Source organism: Spermophilus citellus, assembly GCF_964194105.1.
Source record: "Spermophilus citellus genome assembly, chromosome: 1".
Lineage (NCBI taxonomy): Eukaryota > Metazoa > Chordata > Mammalia > Rodentia > Sciuridae > Spermophilus > Spermophilus citellus.
Genome location: NC_138182.1, coordinates 112,583,467 through 112,607,268, shown reverse-complemented (window position 1 = coordinate 112,607,268; position 23,802 = coordinate 112,583,467). Strand labels below are relative to the sequence as shown.

At 38.7% G+C, this 23,802-nt stretch overlaps 2 protein-coding genes across 2 annotated transcripts in view; both read right to left on the bottom strand.

The window, feature by feature from the left end:
• Positions 1 to 23,802, bottom strand: part of LOC308649827 (obscurin-like) — a 520,968-nt gene that overhangs the window by 443,578 nt on the left and 53,588 nt on the right. The window lies entirely within an intron of this gene.
• LOC308644444 (arf-GAP with SH3 domain, ANK repeat and PH domain-containing protein 1-like) lies at positions 718 to 7,400 on the bottom strand. Its single transcript, XM_081285576.1, has 2 exons — positions 7,281 to 7,400; positions 718 to 6,738 (listed from the first exon to the last, which is right to left on the bottom strand). The coding sequence occupies exon 2, from the start codon at positions 6,735 to 6,737 to the stop codon at positions 3,441 to 3,443; it is 3,297 nt and encodes a 1,098-aa protein (XP_081141702.1). The 5' UTR covers position 6,738; positions 7,281 to 7,400; the 3' UTR covers positions 718 to 3,440.

Here is a 23,802-nt window from a genome sequence, read left to right as displayed (position 1 = left end):
AGCAGAATACAACAGTCACTAATATGGCAGTATGTAAAAATGTGATGTGTAACTGATGTGATTCTGCAATCTGTATTTGGGGTAAAAATGGGAGTTCATAACCCACTTGATTCTAATGTATGAAATATGATTTGTCAAGAGCTTTGTAATGTTGTGAACATCCAATAAAAAAATAAAAATTTTAAAAAAATCTGTTTTCATTTCATTTTTTAATGAATGTTAATGTTAGAAGTGTAGCCTAGTGTCTAGCTCAGCACTAGCACATCACACTAGTAACACAAAACCCTGAGTTTGATCCCCAAAATCAGCCTAAAAACTATAAATGTATAACATGTTTCAGGGCAGTGAAAAATGCCTCACTGGTGGAATACAAACTTTCTTGAGAGAAATTTAAAAATCCTGTAATCTTTTTAAAGTTTCCCAACTTTAACCAAATAACTCTATATTGAAATTTTTTTCAAAAGTAAACAGAAATATAGAAAGTTATTTTTTTTTCTTTTCTTCTCATCCCCAACTTTGGTACCAGGAATTGAATGCCCAGAAGCTAAATCCCTTAGCTACATCCCAAGGTCTTTTTCATTTTTTTTGTTGTTGTTGGAGACAGGGTCTCATTAATTTGCTTAGGACATTGCTGCTATGTTAATGAGAATTATTTTGAACTTTTTTTTTTTTTTGGGGGGGGGTCAACTGAGAATGTTTATTTAAAAGCAATTTTAAATATTAAAAAAGTAGAAATTAACACATACAGTACTGAAAAATGGTCACATTAAATACATGTGAAACGAAAAGTGTACTGATGTTTGATGGTAACATCCAGATGAGGATTCGGAAATTAACGAGTGGCACTATGGGATTCCTATACAACACGTTGAAGATCTAGGCAATACAAAAATAAATAGCAATTGCTGTTCAACAGTCAAACAGACACACACTACTTGCAGAACATTACTTTCTCCTCCGGGGAAAAAAAAGAACTAATTTGCTATTTTTTTTTGGGGGGGGGAAGGTCCCATTCCTTCAAAATACTATATCATGTACAAAATGGCAGATCATGGCTCTTCACCGAGTTTAAGAATGAGATCAGATTTAAACTCAACAAGATTGCCAATGGTTTTTCTATCTAGTTTTCCTATGTCCCACAGTAAGCTGGATTAGAGAGAACTCAAATTCCTCATGGAAAACAAAACAAAACCAGAGAGGAGGAGGAGGAAAAAAAAAAGGTCTGAAAAATGCATCTGTGAGAGTTTCTACAATAGGGGAAACAGAATAGACATCGCCTCCACATAACTCTAGAGACGGAGCTTGTGTGTGTATTTAAAATAACTAGTTTATTTTCAGATGAGTTGCAAATAGTCTGGCCACAATGAAGAACGGCTCTTTACTGCAACTTCAAATTGTGAATGAATGAGCTGGGACTCAGGGCAGCCTCAGATGCTGACTTCCTGTCCTGATACCAGTGTGGCTTAAATGCTGAGGCTGCTGGCACGGCCAGTCACATATCAGCACGTGGCCTGGTGCCTCCCTCACATTCTGGGTTAGGTGCGGGAATGCACGTGTGCCCTGATGCTGAGGAAGCAATTGCTTAAAATCAGTTTCCAATAGTAGCTGATAAAATATTTCTCAGGTATGCCATGCAAGGTTTATTCTTCAGGTGGCTACTCAAAGTTTTCATAGTAACCACTTAAGCAGAACTAAATATTTACTGAGCACTGTGACTATGAAAGAGGGTTTTTCCTATGGATTTGGTTGGGAATTGTGCTTCTGTGAAATTAACATTTCTCATTCACGGCTAAGATTATCTGCTTAAAAATATTAAGTCTTCTGTGCTGTTGCCAAAATAGCAGTTTAAGCAAATGGAACATCAGAATGACACGAGCCTTAGAATCAAGGACAGTTCCATTGGTTGTGGAACATGACTGCTGTATTCTTGTCCAAAATTCAGACTGATGCCAAAGATCAAAACACAATGTTCTTAGTGGTCTGATAAGCATGGCTGGGATGAAAACAAAATGAGAGAGAGAGAAAGAGCACAAGTGACAGAGAAACAGAGACAAGATTCCTTGCAGGGAGAGCTTTTTCACAGTGCAATTCATAGCAGCTTCCAAAACTTGGTTATGAATTGACTTGAAAGGGAACTGTCTAGTGGCTGGCGCTTCAGATGGGAACACTGATGTATGAAGAAGAGCAGAAGAGCTTGGTTTCAGCACCTGGATCCTACTCTGGAAACACTGTGTGAAGGGCTGACTTTTAATTTCTCCATTTTGAATAGTCTTTTAAAAGTTAATTTATCCAAGAACAAAACTAAGAAAATAATTTAAAACCAACACTTTAGATGCTTCAACACAATTGAGGGATGCTGATTCATAATACATTATGTAAATTCATACTCTTTGAGAGAGTTGAATGACTGACTACAAACAGATATAGTTGCAACCTTATAATTTCTGCTTTAATGGCAATCAAGTTTAAAAAATGTACAGTTCAACTTATTCATACTATTTATTCCTTTATAAAAGGCAAGATTTCAGGTATAAGCTTCTAGATGCATGCATAATGTAGAGGCTAATATTTTCTGGCAGTCCTTGGTTCCTGAAAGTTAAACTTCATCAGACATATTTTAAACTTTGTCAAAATAGGCATGAAGGATATGTTATTTTTGCATAATGAGGTAATATCTCAAGGGTGGGCACTCATCATCATAAGACAGTATAAATCCACTTGTCTCAACTTGCATGAGGCTGTGTGCATTGTAAAATGCCACAAAGAGTTTTGGGTCAGTGAACATTTGCTGAAGGAGTAACATATTTAACTGAGCACTTGTCTGTAATAAATACCAAAGTAGGTTTTTGTAGCTGTAAACTGTGTACACAGATAACTACAGGCTGGTCTGTCATGGAGCTAACTAGAAGTTTCACCTGGAGAACAGAACCCACCTCTTTGCTAATGCTGCATTTTCAGTAACAAGATTGAGAATACTGCACTGGAAGGAGCAGAGTCGACTCTAGGCCCTTCAATGGCTGCTGAACAGAAATCACTCTACTTTCAAAGCCAGCAATTCCTACACTCCTGGTTTTTTGTTGTAGTTGGTTTATTTTTTATTTTTATTTTTTATTTTTGCTTGCTTGTAAAACAGCACAGATAGAGAGAGATGTAAGTGCTAGGTGCCAGGGACGGCTTTGGCAAACCAGCAAGGCGCACCGGGCCCCGAGGCTACCCTCATACTGGCAAAGGCAGAAGACCACAGGATATTTACAATACATACTCTGTTCCCCTCCCGAGGTGGCCCTCGAGGAGTTTCCTATTCTGTAACAGCAGCTATACACACACTGTGCACAGGGTGGCATGGAAGCAGAAGTCTGGCATGGAGGATGGAGACAACCATAAGGTTCTGCTTTCTGCTAGTCGGACAGGATGTGAACAAAGGACACTGGAAAGACCCCCTACCTTTCAGGCTGTCCTTCGATGTGCCCAATCCACCACTCCTGATCCTCTTCCCCTGTGACAATAATCACTTCTCCCTCGATGAAGGTGAGCTCGTCGTCGTTGTCTGCCTGGCAGTCGTAAATGGTCTTCACGCGTCTCACTTTATTCTTCCCCGTGTTGATCTTTCTGGGTAGTGGTACAGGCGTCTCGGGCAGAGTGGGCGTGAGGTCACTGGAGTCCTCAGATGCCTGCTTCGGGACAGCGTCTCTGGACTGCATGTTTGGGGAGAGATCCCCGGGGTGTGACTTCTGTGTGACCTCGGAGGGCTGCTGAGACTTGGGCGAGATGTCACTCGTCTGAGACTTTGCCAGCAGGTCGCCCAGCTGGGGCTTGGGGGGCAGGTCCTTCATGTGCGGTTTGGGAGGTAAGTCTGAGAGCTGGGGCTTGGGTGGCAGGTCACCCAGCTGGGGCTTGGGGGGCAGTTCTCCAGGCTTAGGTGGCAAATCTCCAATTTGGGGCTTGGGGGCCAGTTCTGTGGGCTTTGGGGGCAGGTCTCCAGGTGGTGGCTTTTGTGGCAATTCTGCCAACTGTGAAGATTTCTGAAAAATCTCAGGCGGGATGTTGGCTTTGTCTAGGGAGAGATGATGGCTCGTTTCTGTTTTCCTTAGTGCCACTTTCTGAGGTAGTTTAGGAAGAACTCTTGGGCCAAGGGCAGTCTTTGCAGAACTGGTGCTGGATTGTTGAGACAGCCCCTCAAACTTGTTCGCGGTCTTACTTGAAGATGACGGACCCACATCGTTACCCCAAGGAATTGCGCCTTTGTTTGGGGGCCCGTGAGGTAGTGGGCTGGGAGGGTCGGACAGGGTTCTCTTGTGTCCGGGTGGTGGGGGAGGAGGCCTCTTCTTGGAAAGGGTGGAGCTGCCACTAGAGGTCTGGGTGCTTAGAGGGAGTGTTGAAGGTGGGCCAGTTGGACCTTTCCCGGCATTCCTAGGAGGCAGAGGTGGAGCCTCTGCAGTTGGTGACGTGGGCGAGTCTGTGCTCGTGGAGGCATAAATCTGGTTGGTAAAGGCCCCGTAGGAGAGCCGCTGCTTGTCCCGTGGGGTGCTGAAACCTGGCAGTGACAGCTTGTCCTGTGGGGAGATGCTGGAGGAGTGGCAGAAGCTCTGGGGTCTGGGCGAGCGCTCTTTCTTGATGGGGCTCGGTTTGTCATCCAGATCATCATCGCTTTCATCGATCTCCTCCTGTCGAAGGTTCCATTCGTACTCTACGTGGACGTGGGGATTGAACTTTCCAGATTTAGCCTGGGAAAGCAGATCTTCGCACTGGGAAGCTTTGAGTCTCTTTGCTATGTCCAAGGCAGTTTCTCCAGCTTGGTTAACGATGTCCACGGTGGGCTTGCTCCTCAGCAGCAGCTTCAGGCACTCGGGCTTGCCGTACATGCTGCAATAGTGCAGAACCGTATTTCCCAGGGACGTCTGCTTATCCAGGTTCCCACAGTTTTGTACAAGGAAGTCAACTAAATGGAGAGATGTCTGGTCTGCAGTTCGGACGGCAAGATGAAGGGCGGTCTCCCCGAGCTCCTGTCCAGGTTCCAGCAGTGGTTCCATGAGCTCCACCCCCTCTGCATAGACTTGAATGAGTGCAAGTAGATCCCTGGATTTGATGGCCTCCAGCAACTCACTCAGCTTAGCTGACGAGGAGGAGCAGGTCTTCCTTGAGAACCTGTGGTCGACGTACTTCGCAGTGATGTACTCTTTTCGTACAGTCATATCACTTGAAGGGGTAGGTTTTGGTGAGGGGCTGGGTAAATTTGCTTCCATAATATCATTAAAACTATTGTTTCCTACATTCTTGGCCAGCAAGAGTTCAGAAGTTCCTAATTTGTCTAATTCCAAAGATTGAATTCGAGAAATATGAACCCCCATTTCCCTATGGATGCCGGAACATTCTATACAGGTCAAAATACCCAAGTTGGTTGAAAGCCAGGTGGGTTCTGACGAGCCACAGTCACAGCACACGTCATTCCCGGGGAGCCGCTGGACCTCTTCAATGATGGCTTTCGTCAGATCTTCCAAGCTGTTCTCCCCTGTGCTCTGCTCGCCCCGGAAGGCCATGGTCAGGGCCTCCTCTTTGCTGTTGGTCAGCACCGATATCCACGCCACATAATCCTGCTCATCTTCTGCCTGAAAATGATACGTCCTATTATGTGAAATCAGGTCAAAAGACTTCTTGTCCTCGGCATTCGGTTTCACCTGGCAGGTAAGAAGGTTCAACTTGGCTGGCTGCCTATTGGAAGTTGCGTGTGAGATGGTCAGAATTCCATTCTTGACGGTGCACTTCCTCCTTTGCCACACTTTCCGGATCCCGTCACTCTTCTTCAGCAGGTAACCCTTCTTCTCACTGCCGTATTCCTTATTGCCCTGGAGCTGATGCATGCTGTACCCTCCTTGCCGGCTCTGGGAATCTTCTTTCTGATCAAGCTGAAGAGAGGATTTTATTAAATCTCGAAGTGCAGTGAGCTGTTTCTTTTCTTCATCCTGGGTCTGTTTTATATTATATAAATCAGCAGCCAGTTTTTCAATGTACTGTTTCAATTTATCAGCTGTTTTCAAGCCATCTTGGAAGAAATTGCACTGTGCGTGATAATACTTTATAAGGTTCTGCAGCAGATCCACACCCTTTTTGGTCTTGATTTCATTGACTTTAATGAGATACTCACACATTTGGAGCTGAAACAGGCGCCTTTCCTTCTCCATTTCTTCGGCAATCTCAGCTCCTGTTATCTCGGTGCGGATCATCCCGTGCTGTTTTGCATGCTCTCTTTTTTCCTTTTCAATTTTTGTAAACTTTGTCTCATAATCTTTCCAGGCTTTGTCAAATGGCTTCTTGAGATCTCCTTTGACTCCCTTTAGGTCTCCTTTTAACAAGGAATCCAAGGTGAAGATCACATTGTGGCTCAGACCCTGGAGCAGATTTTCCAGCAGTGTGGACAGTTCCTTTGTAAGAGTAGAAAACTTGACAAAAGCGGTGCCAAGATCGGGGTTGTCTCGACTTAAAAAATTACTCCCAAACTTATCAAGAACTTGTGCATAGTTTTCTTCATTTTGTACATGGTCTTGACCAGAATTATATATTGCTTTTACAGATTTCTTCACTTTCTGCAAGGCTGTTCTATCTTGGTCTAGAGCCTCCTCCAGCAGCGTGACGGTGTTCCTGCAGTTGTGCAGCCGCGTGGTGAAGCTGGACGTGGTGGGCGAGTTGTAATCCTCGGTGGTCTCGGCGATGAACTCGGACACGGAGATCTGGTCCGGCATCCTGCCGGGGGGGGGGGATGAGACACAAGCGGGGGCGGGGGGTGAGTCACGGTGCAGGCTCCCGGGGCTCATGAACGCCCCGCGCGCAGCCCTGCGCCCGGCCTGGCGCGCTCCCACCCTATTTTGAACTTTTGATCCTCCTATCTTTGTCTCCTAAGCTGCTGGAATTATAGGCACATGCCATGGTACCTGAGTAGGAAATGATTTTTTTATAAATGATATTTCTTGAAATATTAATTGTAAAAAAGTTAAAAATATAAACAAATAACAATCCCAAATTATGCTGGTTAAATAAATAGATTACTAGCAGATGGAGTTCCACAGAGACATTAAAATTGTTATGGGAAAAATATGAACTTAGTTTTTAGAAGTAATCACATTTAATAATATGCTATCATATTTGTAAGAATTTATAATTTATTCACGTTTTCTCCTTTGCAAAGTGCTAACAGATGAGGCAGTAGTTACAAAAAAAATTTCCTTCTTATTTTACTGGATTAAAGGAAAAGATTCCACTCCTTCTTTTGATCTAGGATATAATACCTCAAATTGTGGAGTTGTTGTTTCACTTCTATATTTTCTTGCTTAAACTCTGATACCCTCTTTTTTAGCTCATGAATCTCATTTTCCAGTTGTGCATTTTTTTCAAAATGTAGTGAACACTGTGTGCAGTGACGTTTTTTGCTTTTTATTATTCTTTGAAGTGATAGAACTGCTTTCTGGATTTTCGATAGGCTAACAGAATCTGTCAGAAAAAAGAAGATAGAAATAAAATATGTGACTAATTTAAATATATGAATGCTGTATATTTCACATGCATTATTTATACACTAAAACAATGAGTGCATAAAACACGTGACACAATATGCTGAACTCTGAAGATATAGCAAATGAGATTAGACCCCTATTGTTCTTTAGCTTAAAATCTAATGGAGAAGACAGACACAAAAAAAGATCATTATAATTTTAGACAGATGATATTAGAAAAGAGGTTTGTGATCTAATACATATATCTGATCTTTAGAAAAGATTCCCTGAGGAAAATAAAAATACACTGAGAAATGAACAGAAAGCAGGTAGAATGTGAAGAACATTATTCTTTCCAACATAAAAATTCAAGTTTTTCAACTCCCCTGTGCTCTATACTTGTCTTGTACAGAAACTAAGAGGGACACTCCCACTATAACCTGCTGCTGGACTTTGGTCTTGAGAGAGACAACTCTTTATCTTTCTTGCTTTTTCTTTATTCCCTGTTTACTAGGTTCATTTCTCCCAGTATTAGAATACATCAGCACTCATGTTATAAATCAATATTCTATCCAAAGAACTGTGTAGAATATGTTGTTCTTACCATGGACATGTCCATCTTCTTTCTCTTTTGCTTTATGATGTTTCTCTCCAGATGAGTGAGAAACACGCATCTGTGGATGATCCTCAGAATATACCTGTAAAATAAAGGACCCCAATGAGCTGCATGAAGACTTCACTATCACTCTTTTAGACATCACCCAAATTTTGGTCTTGAAAGCAGCTAACTAACATGTAGATAACTACAGACTGAGCAGTCATACTTTCCATAGGGTGTCTTAGCATTGTGCTCCAGATGAAGCTGAACACTTATCTTCCAATGGCTCCTGATTTGGTAAAAGCAGGGTGGATGTCATAGAAAAGGCATTCCTTGACAACGTGCTAACAAAGGTGTACACACCCCAAAGGATGGGAGGAATGATATTCATTGTAACTCATCCGACTTTGCATTCACCATCAAATGTGAGAAGGCTTTCAAGTCTTATTTTAAAGAATTTTGAGGAGTATGTTTCATATTAAATAGGATTACACTTTTTAAACAATGAACTAACAAAGTTTTTGTTTGAAAATATGAGACTTAGGTGTTCAGTTGGGGATCTGACACTGAGATATGGCCCCTGCCCAGGATACACCCCAAAGGGAAAGCTGTAAACCCAAGGACCTACATATGCCAGCCAAATAAAATAAATCTAGATGTGTGCTAAATCTCACACCAGGAATGTTGGCAATGTGAGAAAAAAGATGAGATAGCATCTCTAAATTCCATCATTCCCCCATTAATGCACACAAATACATTTCTTTAATATACTAAGACATTTTGATAAAATTATTCAACATATTGACTGAATTTTCTGCAAGGATGAGAAACAAAATGAAAAGGTCACCACAGAAAAATTGTTTAATACATGTAAGAAGACAGAAATTTCATCAACATACTGTATACACAACCAGAGATATAAAAAATTGTGCTATATATGTGTAGTAAGAATTATAATGCATTCTGCTGTCATTTATTTTTTAAAAAATCAATAAAAATAAACAAAAAATAACAAATAAACATTAACCAGGATGTAAAGTTAATATATTTCAACTTGTAGCAAATAACTACTGATTTTCACTAGAATTTTGAGCCTGTGACAACATCACCCTTTCACATGAATGCAGTCAGTGACCATTACCATTCATAACCCAGGTGGTTATTCGTCAGTCTCAAATTTAGTCTCAACTTTTTATTTTTCAAAATGTTTATGCAAGTGGAAGCACAAGCAACATTTAGAATTGTTTTGCCTCCATTACATAGTAAATTTAGCTATAAGTTGACAGGACTACTAATGCTATTTTCAGATTCTAACCAGTTCAGAGTGGTTTTAGATGTAATTAGTAATATATAATGCCTGGATTCCAAAAGACTATTTAAAAGGTATTTTCATTTGGCCTCCTTTACTTTCCTCAAGAAAGAAAAACAAGAAGAAACAGGAAGAAATGCTTTATATGTTGACATACCTGAGACTGGGTACATTGAGCGTCATCAAAACTTTTGTCCTCTTCTTCTGAAGTCATGTCAAAATGGGTCTCTGCTGATAAATGAATACATTTACTCACATTCCTTAGAACTGCATTAGAAAGCGTGAACATCAATCCAAATAGAAAAGGATAATTGTAACACCAAAACAACTTAATATTCCCAAATATGATTTCCAATTAAGTTTAATATTTGGTGAATAATTACTGGTTTCAACTTTCCACAGTTTTTCTTTTTTCTTTCTCTTTCTTTGTGTATACACCTTGGGAGTAGACCCACAAACTTATGCATTCTTGTCAAATACTCTACCATTTAGTTCTATCCCATGGCCACTTTAATTGGCAACTGGAGTCCTCTGAGTGGACTGAATACAGCCATCCTTCAAGGCTTGGACTTCCAAGTAGTTGTGAATGAAGATGTACCCATTTGCACCCAACAAACATTGAGTTCTCAGGGAGTATTTTTTCTTGATCCAAATCCTCAACACACATCTTATAGACATGACAGGATACAAGGTTCAGTGCAAACCATATTGCCAAGATTTGTCTACTCAAGATCAATGAAATTTGCTCAGAAACAAGCTTGAAAATACACATGGAAAGAAGGGCTGGTTCTGGGAAAATGTTAGTACAGAGTAAGCTGCATTCTAAGCTGCACTATTGCATGGAGACCAAAGAGTTGGTGAAGAGCTTCTCAGCAAAGTGAGTGAAAGAGGGATTTTATTCAAATCCCTAAAATTTCTGAACACTGAAAAAGTCCAGAGATTCAGTAATCTGTGTACCATAAACAAAAAAAAGCCTACAACCTGCATGCAGATCTGCCTCAGACAAAGGGGGAGAGAGAAGAGGAAGTTGCATTCTAAGTTGTACCATGATGTGCCCTGCTAAGGAGAAACCTGAGATCAAAAATATTGCTTAAACTGATCTGACCAAAAGGTGCACTATGCACTAGTGCTTAAAAAGCATGCTCTTCTCTCAATGGGTGATGGGACTGCTGAAGCCATAGCCATCCTCGGAAAGACTGCAACAGTAATTTCTTTGATTCAGTTCCTCTAAACCACACACACACACACACACACACACACACACACACACACGCACATGAGGATCCTGGAAGTGCCTATTCAAGGGACCTAGGTTGTGCCTGATGGAAGGAAGAAAAAACTGGTGCAGGCTAGACTATACCCATGTGACTCCGGTGAGAAGGGCAAAGGGGAACCTATGTGTCTGGAAGCTAATGTGACCAGCTGAAGTGTCAGAGAAAATGAACTAAGAAGGGAGAGAAAATGTGCCCCCAGGGATGGTGTTTTTTCTGGCTACTCACCCCTCAAAAAGACAGGTGAGAGGTGAGTAGCCAGAGAGCAGGAGATGGTGAGAGCATGAAATTCTGTAGGCCCACACAGAAAAGAGTATGAAATAGGTCAGGATTTGTCTCAGAATAAAGGGATAGGTGAGGCCTAATGCCAGAGGACAGTTGAGGCAGAGGAAAGGTATAAAGATACAGAATGAGGCTTGGCTCATGTCAGGAAATATTTCTAAGAAACTTCAGAAGGTTGACCTTTCACATTCTAAAGAGATGCTTATGGTGACATTTGCATGGTAGCTAGTTCACTCCAAAGGCTGGAAATAGGGAGAATGTAATAGTATGATATGCAGGGGAAACAATTCAGAATTGAGGGGATATTCCCAGAAACACAGAGGAGAGATCATTTTCTGTGACTACTGGTGACATTGTGAGGAAAATCCTCCCACCTCTTTGGGAAAATCACCTTACATGTGAGAACACTGGTAGCATTTCAAGTGTTTTAACATTGTGTTCCCTGGAGTGTTGTAATGTAAAACTTACCCAATTTGACTGTCTTTTCTTTCACCTTGCCTAATCCTTTCTGTGGAAGCGCCTCTTTTATTGTGATGGGATCGGTGCGCTTGGAAAGAAGATAGTACATAAAGAGTGTAGTTTTCATTGACTACAAAGTTAATAATTTAGAATAAATATAGAAATTTAATTACCTTTCTGAAATCAGATGAATCCCTAGAGGCTGAAAAACAAAAGGGGTATATAATCAAGCAAAGTTGAAGAGGACAAAACAACTCATACATTACAGATGCCTCCACATACATCTGAGGTCCATGGTTCAGCTGTGCTAAAAATTATGCTATCTCCTGGGTTTCTGTGCTGGCTGGTTTGGCTGACAACAATCATGTGACTAAAGGAATTTTGTGAATAGGTTTTGTGAAACATGCTGTTCATTTCACAAACCTGAGATTATTTGTCCAATGACCATAAATAAAACAGACAAGGAAACATATACCAATGCAAAGATACAGATTGATGGAGAATCCAACAATCCTCTAGTGGAGAAGCAAAGAAGGTCCCTAAGAGATTCAATGGCAAAGATGACGTCAAAACAAAAACAAGCCATAGAACCTATCTTACTGAAATACTATTGAAAAGATTTAATCTTTATAAATTTAAGTATGTAGATATTTATTGCATTTGTCCTTTCATTTTTGTTTAGTAAGGCCAAAGCTGTGTTCAGATCCCAGGGAAATGTTAGGTTCATTTCTCAACAAAGATATCTGAAGGAGTCAGTTGAAATACATATTTTGACACTGAAAGCTATGACATCTATTATTTGTTTCTTATATTCAGGTGGGATGCTGGTTCCTCTTGTGCATCCTCTATTCCTGTATTCTCTGGTTTAAACAGATTAGATTTTCATGATCCCCTTGTGTGAGAACAGATAGTTTCTACATCTAACAAATAAGGGTTAATTGGTTTAAACTTTTGAGACATAAAAATTTAAAGGGAAAGTTGAAATGGAAGAGCACAGCTTTATCTGATAACAATAATATATTATCACACACACAAACACACGAATATTTGACAAAGATTTTGGGTATTCAAAGAGTAAACTGTATAAAGAGTTCTGTTTGCAAATGAGTTTGGTTTGGTGTGACTTGCCAGTGTTTTAAGTGTATTCACAAAAGGCCAGGCCTATCAAAAAATTATAATTAGCTTTTGAAGGATGAGGATATAGCTTAGTAATGAAGTGAATTTCTAGAATGCCCATGATCAAAATTTTATTTTCAGGCAAATAGGAAAGAAATACAGAAAGTAATTATGTAAGGAAAAAAGACAGAGAGGGAGGTAAGGGAGTAGAAAGAAAAGAAGGAAGGAAGGAAGGAAAAAAGGAAGGAAGGAAGGAAGGAAGGAAAGAAGAGAAAGAGTAGAGCTGTCATTAAAAATCACGAATGATTCTGAAATGTAATTTTGCTCCTCAGAATGACTCAATTTAAACCACAGCAAGCAGTATGTCTGATAGGTATGGAGAAAAGATGGTCATGGCTGGAATCTTTCCCCAACTTACAAGCCCCTCATGATTCAAATGATGGACAAGTTACAGTCTCTCACATATTGTGGAAAGATAGATATACTGATAGCCCCTGAATTGCATGCTCTCAGTTTCCCCTTCATTCCCTCCAAGATTACCCAGTTAACTTATTTTGTTTCTTCCACATTTCTCCTTCCCAGGAACTTTTCAAAAGCAACATCTTGATCTCTGGTCTTGATTCTTTATATTTTCCATTTTGTCTATGAATTATCCCCACTCTTTCTTTTTCTTTTCTTTTTTTTTTAGTTGTAGATGGACACAATGTATGTATGTATGTATGTATGTATGTATGTATGTATGTATTTATTTGTGTTGCTGAGGATAAACCCAGTGCCTCAGGCATGCAAGGCAAGCACTCTACCACTGAGCTACAACCCAAGTCCACCACTCTTTCTTAATTCCCAATTTAAAGATTAGACCTAAGAAATATAAATTCTATACTTTGAGTTCTTATCACTTGCCAAGAGACAAGATCAGAATAAAAACTAGATGTATGAAATAACTTTATTACATTTGATGTTCCAGTGGCTCTGCATTTAGTTTTGCTAAAAGGAAATCCTCTCCTGACGTCTTTACATGGTGGCCAGCAGATAGTGATCATTGGAATCTCACCTTACGTGGAAGAAAACATAGATGTGCAGGCCAGGTAAGTCAGAGTATGCATTTTGAATAGGGATCCCCACATATGATCTATTAGAGTCTGAGAGTCTGGGTCTGCACTTAGTCTGCTTCTCATTTCCCTGCCTTCAAATGCCTTACAATAATAGAGCCAGTTTTCCACCCAATGATGTTCCCAAACCTGAACGATGAGAAGAAGTCCTTTCTCCTTCATTTACTCACTGTATTCTCTCTGCTTTTCTCAGTGTCTATTCTCCCTTCTCCTTTCCAAATTGTCCAAAGAATATTTTAGAAACCTATGAATTTAGGTATCAGTCCATAACAATTTGCACATTTTTCCACTTCCCATACTTCTGTGTCTGCCATCTGTGCTTCATCCCAGGTAGTGGAAGAATGTCTATGATATAGGTATTTTTATTTTTTATTTGTTTTAATTACAATATTGTTTTATATAAATTTATGACCAGACACATGGATTTATGAACATTTCACTTAAAAAGAAAAAAAAACTTCCTTTCTTCATGATCAGTTCTTCACATGTCAATTCCTTTCTAATGACAACTCAGAAATGAGTGGTGAGAAAAAATATTCACACCTTGAGTCATTTGCACAACTGGAAACTCCCATTTTCCTTCCACATCTTGAACAGGTGGTCTTTTTATTCTGGTACATGACTGAAATTTATCAGCCTTCATGGCTTCTTTTTCCTTCATTACTCGCTGCACTCACTCTCTCTGCCTTTCCCAATGTGTATTCACCCTTATCCTTTCTACTTTACATTTTCCAACTCCCCTATGATCTATGCATGTCTTGTATAGAAACTAAGAGGGACACTCCCACTATAACCTGCTGCTGGACTTTGGTCTTAAGAGAGACAACTCATTATCATTCTCACTTTTTCATTATTACCTGTTTACTAGGTTCATTTCTCCCAGTATTAGAATATATCAGCACTCATGTTATAAATCAATATTCTATCCAAAGAACTGTGTAGAATATGTTGTTCTTACCATGGACATGTCCATCTTCTTTCTCTTTTGCTTTATGATGTTTCTCTCCAGATGAGTGAGAAACACACATCTGTGGATGATCCTCAGAAAATACCTGCAAAATAAAGGACCCCAATGAGCTGCATGAAGACTTCACTATCACTCTTTTAGACATCACCCAAATTTTGGTCTTGAAAGCAGCTAACATGTAGATAACTACAGACTGAGCAGTCATACTTTCCATAGGGTGTCTTAGCATTGTGCTCCAGATGAAGCTGAACGCTTATCTTCCAATGGCTCCTGATTTGGTAAAAGCAGGGTGGATGTCATAGAAAAGGCATTCCTTGACAACATGCTAACAAAGGTGTATACACCCCAAAGGACGGGAGGAATGATATTCATTGTAACTCATCCGACTTTGCATTCACCATCAAATGTGAGAAGGCTTTCAAGTCTTATTTTAAAGAATTTTGAGGAGTATGTTTCATATTAAATAGGATTACACTTTTTAAACAATGAACTAACAAAGTTTTTGTTTGAAAATATGAGACTTAGGTGTTCAGTTGGGGATTTGACATTGAGATATGGCCCCTGCCCAGGATACACCCCAAAGGGAAAGCTGTAAACCCAAGGACCTACATATGCCAGCCAAATAAAATAAATCTAGATGTGTGCTAAATCTCACACCAGGAATGTTGGCAATGTGAGAAAAAAGATGAGATAGCATCTCTAAATTCCATCATTCCCCCATTAATGCACACAAATACATTTCTTTAATATACAAAGACATTTTGATAAAATTATTCAACATATTGACTGAATTTTCTGCAAGGATGAGAAACAAAATGAAAAGGTCACCACAGAAAAATTGTTTAATACATGTAAGAAGACAGAAATTGCATCAACATACTTTATACACAATCAGAGATAAAAAAAAATGTGCTATATATGTGTAATAAGAATTATAATGCATTCTGCTGTCATTTATTTTTAAAAAAATCAATAAAAAATAAACAAAAAATAACAAATAAACATTAGCCAGGATGTAAAGTTTATATATATATATATATATATATATATATATATATATTTCAACTTGTAGCAAATAACTACTGATTTTCCCTAGAATTTTGAGCCTTTGACAACATCACCCTTTCACATGAATGCAGTCAGTGACCATTACCATTCATAACCCAGGTGGTTATTCGTCAGTTTCAAATTTAGTCTCAACTTTTTATTTTTCAAAATGTTTATGCAAGTGGAAGCACAAGCAACATTTAGAATTGTTTTGCCTCCATTACATAGTAAATTTAGCCATAAGTTGACAGGACTACTAATGCTATTTTCAGATTCTAACCAGTTCAGAGTGGTTTTAGATGTAATTAGTAATATATAATGCCTGCATTCCAAAAGACTATTTAAAAGGTATTTTCATTTGGCCTCCTTTACTTTCCTCAAGAAAGAAAAACAAGAAGAAACAGGAAGAAATGCTTTATATGTTGACATACCTGAGACTGGGTACATTGAGCGTCATCAAAACTTTTGTCCTCTTCTTCTGAAGTCATGTCAAAATGGGTCTCTGCTGATAAATGAATACATTTACTCACATTCCTTAGAACTGCATTAGAAAGCGTGAACATCAATCCAAATAGAAAAGGATAATTGTAACACCAAAACAACTTAATATTCCCAAATATGATTTCCAATTAAGTTTAATATTTGGTGAATAATTACTGATTTCAACTTCCCACAGTTTTTCTTTTTTCTTTTTCTTTCTTTGTGTATACACCTTGGGAGTGGACCCAAAAACTTATGCATTCTTGTCAAATACTCTACCATTTAGTTCTATCCCATGGCCACTTTAATTGGCAACTGGAGTCCTCTGAGTGGACTGAATACAGCCATCCTTCAAGGCTTGGACTTCCAAGTAGTTGTGAATAAAGATGTACCCATTTGCACCCAACAAACATTGAGTTCTCAGGGAGTATTTTTTCTTGATCCAAATCCTCAACACACATCTTATAGAGACATGACAGGATACAAGGTTCAGTGCAAACCATATTGCCAAGATTTGTCTACTCAAGATCAATGAAATTTGCTCAGAAACAAGCTTGAAAATACACATGGAAAGAAGGGCTGATTCTGGGAAAATGTTAGTACAGAGTAAGCTGCATTCTAAGCTGCACTATTGCATGGAGACCAAAGAGTTGGTGAAGAGCTTCTCAGCAAAGTGAGTGAAAGAGGGATTTTATTCAAATCCCTAAAATTTCTGAACACTGAAAAAGTCCAGAGATTCAGTAATCTGTGTACCATAAACAAAAAAAGCCTACAACCTGCATGCAGATCTGCCTCAGACAAAGGGGGAGAGAGAAGAGGAAGTTGCATTCTAAGTTGTACCATGATGTGCCCTGCTAAGGAGAAACCTGAGATCAAAAATATTGCTTAAACTGATCTGACCAAAAGGTGCACTATGCACTAGTGCTTAAAAAGCATGCTCTTCTCTCAATGGGTGATGGGACTGCTGAAGCCATAGCCATCCTCGGAAAGACTGCAACAGTAATTTCTTTGATTCAGTTCCTCTAAACAACACACACACACACACACACACACACACACACACGCACATGAGGATCCTGGAAGTGCCTATCAAGGGACCTAGGTTGTGCCTGATGGAAGGAAGAAAAAACTGGTGCAGGCTAGACTATACCCATGTGACTCCGGTGAGAAGGGCAAAGGGGAACCTATGTGTCTGGAAGCTAATGTGACCAGCTGAAGTGTCAGAGAAAATGACCTAAGAAGGCAGAGAAAATGTGCCACCAGGGATGGTGTTTTTTCTGGCTACTCACCCCTCAAAAAGACAGGTGAGAGGAGATGGTGAGAGCATGAAATTCTGTAGGCCCACACAGAAAAGAGTATGAAGTAGAGTCAGGATTTGTCTCAGAATAAAGGGATAGGTGAGGCCTAATGCCAGAGGACAGTTGAGGCAGAGGAAAGGTATAAAGATACAGAATGAGGCTTGGCTCATGTCAGGAAATATTTCTAAGAAACTTCAGAAGGTTGACCTTTCACATTCTAAAGAGATGCTTATGGTGACATTTGCATGGTAGCTAGTTCACTCCAAAGGCTGGAAATAGGGAGAATGTAATAGTATGATATGCAGGGGAAACAATTCAGAATTGAGGGGATATTCCCAGAAACACAGAGGAGAGATCATTTTCTGTGACTACTGGTGACATTGTGAGGAAAATCCTCCCACCTCTTTGGGAAAACCACCTTACATGTGAGAACACTTGTAGCATTTCAAGTGTTTTAACATTGTGTTCCCTGGAGTGTTGTAATGTAAAACTTACCCAATTTGACTGTCTTTTCTTTCACCTTGCCTAATCCTTTCTGTGGAAGCGCCTCTTTTATTGTGATGGGATCGGTGCGCTTGGAAAGAAGATAGTACATAAAGAGTGTAGTTTTCATTGACTACAAAGTTAATAATTTAGAATAAATATAGAAATTTAATTACCTTTCTGAAATCAGATGAATCCCTAGAGGCTGAAAAACAAAAGGGGTATATAATCAAGCAAAGTTGAAGAGGACAAAACAACTCATACATTACAGATGCCTCCACATACATCTGAGGTCCATGGTTCAGCTGTGCTAAAAATTATGCTATCTCCTGGGTTTCTGTGCTGGCTGGTTTGGCTGACAACAATCATGTGACTAAAGGAATTTTGTGAATAGGTTTTGTGAAACATGCTGTTCATTTCACAAACCTGAGATTATTTGTCCAATGACCATAAATAAAACAGACAAGGAAACATATACCAATGCAAAGATACAGATTGATGGAGAATCCAACAATCCTCTAGTGGAGAAGCAAAGAAGGTCCCTAAGAGATTCAATGGCAAAGATGAAGTCAAAACAAAAACAAGCCATAGAACCTATCTTACTGAAATACTATTGAAAAGATTTAATCTTTATAATTTTAAGTATGTAGATATTTATTGCATTTGTCCTTTCATTTTTGTTTAGTAAGGCCAAAGCTGTGTTCAGATCCCAGGGAAATGTTAGGTTCATTTCTCAACAAAGATATCTGAAGGAGTCAGTTGAAATACATATTTTGACACTGAAAGCTATGACATCTATTATTTGTTTCTTATATTCAGGTGGGATGCTGGTTCCTCTTGTGCATCCTCTATTCCTGTATTCTCTGGTTTAAACAGATTAGATTTTCATGATCCCCTTGTGTGAGAACAGATAGTTTCTACATCTAACAAATAAGGGTTAATTGGTTTAAACTTTTGAGACATAAAAATTTAAAGGGAAAGTTGAAATGGAAGAGCACAGCTTTATCTGATAACAATAATATATTATCACACACACAAACACACGGATATTTGACAAAGATTTTGGGTATTCAAAGAGTAAACTGTATAAAGAGTTCTGTTTGCAAATGAGTTTGGTTTGGTGTGACTTGCCAGTGTTTTAAGTGTATTCACAAAAGGCCAGGCCTATCAAAAAATTATAATTAGCTTTTGAAGGATGAGGATATAGCTTAGTAATGAAGTGAATTTCTAGAATGCCCATGATCAAAATTTTATTTTCAGGCAAATAGGAAAGAAATACAGAAAGTAATTATGTAAGGAAAAAAGAGAGGGAGGTAAGAGAGTAGAAAGAAAAGGAAGGAAGGAAGGAAGGAAGGAAGGAAGGAAGGAAGGAAGGAAGGAAAAAAGGAAGGAAGGAAGAAAGGAAGGAAAGAAGAGAAAGAGTAGAGCTGTCATTAAAAATCACGAATGATTCTGAAATGTAATTTTGCTCCTCAGAATGACTCAATTTAAACCACAGCAAGCAGTATGTCTGATAGGTATGGAGAAAAGATGGTCATGGTTGGAATCTTTCCCCAACTTGCAAGCCCCTCATGATTCAAATGATGGACAAGTTACAGTCTCTCACATATTGTGGAAAGATAGATATACTGATAGCCCCTGAATTGCATGCTCTCAGTTTCCCCTTCATTCCCTCCAAGATTACCCAGCTAACTTATTTTGTTTCTTCCACATTTCTCCTTCCCAGGAACTTTTCAAAAGCAACATCTTGATCTCTGGTCTTGATTCTTTATATTTTCCATTTTGTCTATGAATTATCCCCACTCTTTCTTTTTCTTTTCTTTTTTTTTAGTTGTAGATGGACACAATGTATGTATGTATGTATGTATGTATGTATGTATGTATGTATTTGTGTTGCTGAGGATAAACCCAGTGCCTCAGGCATGCAAGGCAAGCACTCTACCACTGAGCTACAACCCAAGTCCACCACTCTTTCTTAATTCCCAATTTAAAGATTAGACCTAAGAAATATAAATTCTATACTTTGAGTTCTTATCACTTGCCAAGAGACAAGATCAGAATAAAAACTAGATGTATGAAATAACTTTATTACATTTGATGTTCCAGTGGCTCTGCATTTAGTTTTGCTAAAAGGAAATCCTCTCCTGACGTCTTTACATGGTGGCCAGCAGATAGTGATCATTGGAATCTCACCTTACGTGGAAGGAAACATAGATGTGCAGGCCAGGTAAGTCAGAGTATGCATTTTGAATAGGGATCCCCATATATGATCTATTAGAGTCTGAGAGTCTGGGTCTGCACTTAGTCTGCTTCTCATTTCCCTGCCTTCAAATGCCTTACAATAATAGAGCCAGTTTTCCACCCAATGATGTTCCCAAACCTGAACGATGAGAAGAAGTCCTTTCTCCTTCATTTACTCACTGTATTCTCTCTGCTTTTCTCAGTGTCTATTCTCCCTTCTCCTTTCCAAATTGTCCAAAGAATATTTTAGAAACCTATGAATTTAGGTATCAGTCCATAACAATTTGCACATTTTTCCACTTCCCATACTTCTGTGTCTGCCATCTGTGCTTCATCCCAGGTAGTGGAAGAATGTCTATGATATAGGTATTTTTATTTTTTATTTGTTTTAATTACAATATTGTTTTATATAAATTTATGACCAGACACATGGATTTTTGAACATTTCACTTAAAAAGAAAAAAAAAAACTTCCTTTCTTCATGATCAGTTCTTCACATGTCAATTCCTTTCTAATGACAACTCAGAAATGAGTGGTGAGAAAAAATATTCACACCTTGAGTCATTTGCACAACTGGAAACTCCCATTTTCCTTCCACATCTTGAACAGGTGGTCTTTTTATTCTGGTACATGACTGAAATTTATCAGCCTTCATGGCTTCTTTTTCCTTCATTTACTCGCTGCACTCACTCTCTCTGCCTTTCCCAATGTGTATTCACCCTTATCCTCTCTACTTTACATTTTCCAACTCCCCTATGATCTATGCATGTCTTGTATAGAAACTAAGAGGGACACTCCCACTATAACCTGCTGCTGGACTTTGGTCTTAAGAGAGACAACTCATTATCTTTCTCACTTTTTCATTATTACCTGTTTACTAGGTTCATTTTTCCAAGTATTAGTATAAATCAGCACTCATGTTAGAAATCAATATTCTGTCCAAAGAACTGTGTAGAGTATGTAGTTCTTACCATGGACATGTTCATCTGCTTTCTCTTTTGCTATATAATGTTTCTCTCCAGATGAGTGAGAAATGCACATCTGTGGACCACCCTCAGAAAATACCTGCAAAATAAAGGACCCCAATGAGCTACATGAAAACTTCACTATCACTCTTTTAGACATCACCCAAATTTTGGACTTGAAAGCAGCTAACTAAAATGTAGATAAGTACAGTCATATTTTCCACAGGGCAACCTAGAATTTGTGCTTCAGATGAAGCTGAACGCTTATCTTCCAATGGCTCCTGATTTGGTAAAAGCAGGATGGATATCATAGAAAAGGTATTCCCTGAAAATTTAATAACATAAATGCATGTATTCTAAGAGTGTAAACAACCATATACCACAACCCCACAAGATGAGAATGCATTAAATACTTAATTAAACATTCTTGAGAAATATAATTCATATTATGTTGAAATACATGTTTTAAATAGCAGACTTATGAGACTCAGTGTGATAAGAGATTTGGAATTATGTGATGTTGAGCAGGAATAAGACTTTATTAAACTTGCCTCATTTTGGTCATCACAGTCTCACAGGATCTAAAGAGCTTATAGTAAGTGTTTCACTGAGAGATAATCCAGTTTAATAAAATGACAAAGTAGGGTGAAGAAATGTTTCTATGGTACTGTTAGAAAGCAACACACAGGATCTGGGTAGAATAAACAACATGTTCCTCTGAGAGAGAACTAAAAAGTACACCAATGAAGAAAAATGACAGCACAAAAATGTACAGCACTTCCTGACTATTTTTCAGAGCTTGAGTCATATTGGCTCCTGTGTGCATTCTGGATAAAAAAAGAGCAGCTATGGAAAAAAGAAAACCTGGAGAGGCACCGTAGACAGCCTCAGACCAAATGAAACCTAGAATTTTGGCTTTTAGAATAGTAAATGAATTCAAGGATTTCACCAGCCATCCATGGGCTGGGTGTGTGAGCTATGCACATTTGAGTATATGAGAAAAACTGGTCTGAAATTACTGTCTGATTAGGATCTGCATGTATGTGTGTCTTTTCACTCACTCTGCCTGTGATACCCACAGAGCACCTGAGATGGGTGTGATTTTCCATGTTTATATGTAACTAAAACTGAGCCACTGGGAAGGACCATCTTTTACCATAAATGTACTCAATGACCATCACCACTGTATCTGTTCATTAATTAAAATGGTTATTAGCAAAACCACTAATTTTAACTTCTTCATCATTTTCAGGGGTTAAAAAAACAGAAACCCAAATAATATTCAGAAAAAAAATCTGCCCGAATCACAAGGATAATATTTATCTACGTGTTATCCTGAATTTTAATGCTATTTTCAGATTCATAACCAGTTAAATTCTATTAGGTTTCAATATTAAATTATCATCTTTAGATTTCAAACCACTGTTATGAAAGGTAATCAAATTTGCCCATATTGACTTTCTTAAAACAAGGAATACAGTAAGAAATCAGAAGTTTTAAAAAATATATCTGAGTGAACACACCTGTGGCTGCTTATTTTTGGTGTCATCAAGACCTTCCTCCTCTTCTTCAGATGATGAGAACCAAAGTGGTTCAGCTGAAAAATGTATGTAGATTTACGTAAACAACTTAGAACATTTAGAGAGAATGATGGTCTGCCAAAAATAAAAAGTAATAATAAGCTTGAATTTTAGGTGCTATTATCTCTTTAACTGTTTATTGGTGGGGTATACTTGTGTGTACTCAGTGATTTAACCCTAGAACATTGCAACATTGGCAAGAGCTCTGCCAGAGTTGTATATTTGTTTATTTTTGGAAACTGGGTCTCTCTAAAGTGTTTGTTTTGGCCTGAGACTGCCATGCTCTTGTCTCAGTCTCCCAATAGCTGTGTTTAGAGGTGATCCACTGTACCCAGCAGAGAATTTTTTTTCAGGGAATGTTTTTAGTGGTATAAAACTTCAACAGTCTACCTGAGGAGACACTATGTAGCACCAGGTTTAAGAAACCAGAATATCTCAAGATGAATGAAAATTTGCCAGAATTAAATTTTAAAAGCACTAAGGAAATGTGGGGATACACACAATTTGGTATTCTCTTCCCCATAACAGTAACTTTTAAAAACAACTATTCATCAGTAGTCATTTCCACAGTGACTTAGACTCTACTGTTATCAATGAACATCTTGCATATGCAATATTTTTCTACATTACTCTAAAAAAAATGTGTTCTTCTGTAAGACTTAGTCTGTTCATTCCTGCATGATTATAAATCTCCTTGTCATAAACTGCTTTTTACCCCCTTGAGGTGTCTCAGCATTTCAGCCACTGCTCAACTGGATACCTACCAGTTGACTTGTAAATTACTCCTTCCCCTGTCTAGCCCTTTGGCTCCTGAACTTGAGAAGACCTCTTTTATATCACCTTAGCATCAACAGTTTATTTGAACCGAGAATTATTATGTTCCCTATGAGAATAGAGTAAAAAGGTGCCAAGAATAATGGCTTTCCTAGAGCTAGGATTCAGCAGAGACTAAAGGAATGAGGTTACCAGTAAGAGGCAGAAAATGGGGAAAGCTTAAAAGGCTGTAGCTAGACACAGAGTGAAGCATTAAATGGGTCAGTATTTGTCTGAAAATATAGGGATTGGTGAGGAGCCATCAAGATGACAGTAAAATTAAGGGAAAGGATAGAG

Excerpts from the sequence above, each read along its gene's own strand:
- LOC308644444 (XM_081285576.1), bottom strand. The coding sequence starts at position 6,737 with ATGCCGGACCAGATCTCCGTGTCCGAGTTCATCGCCGAGACCACCGAG.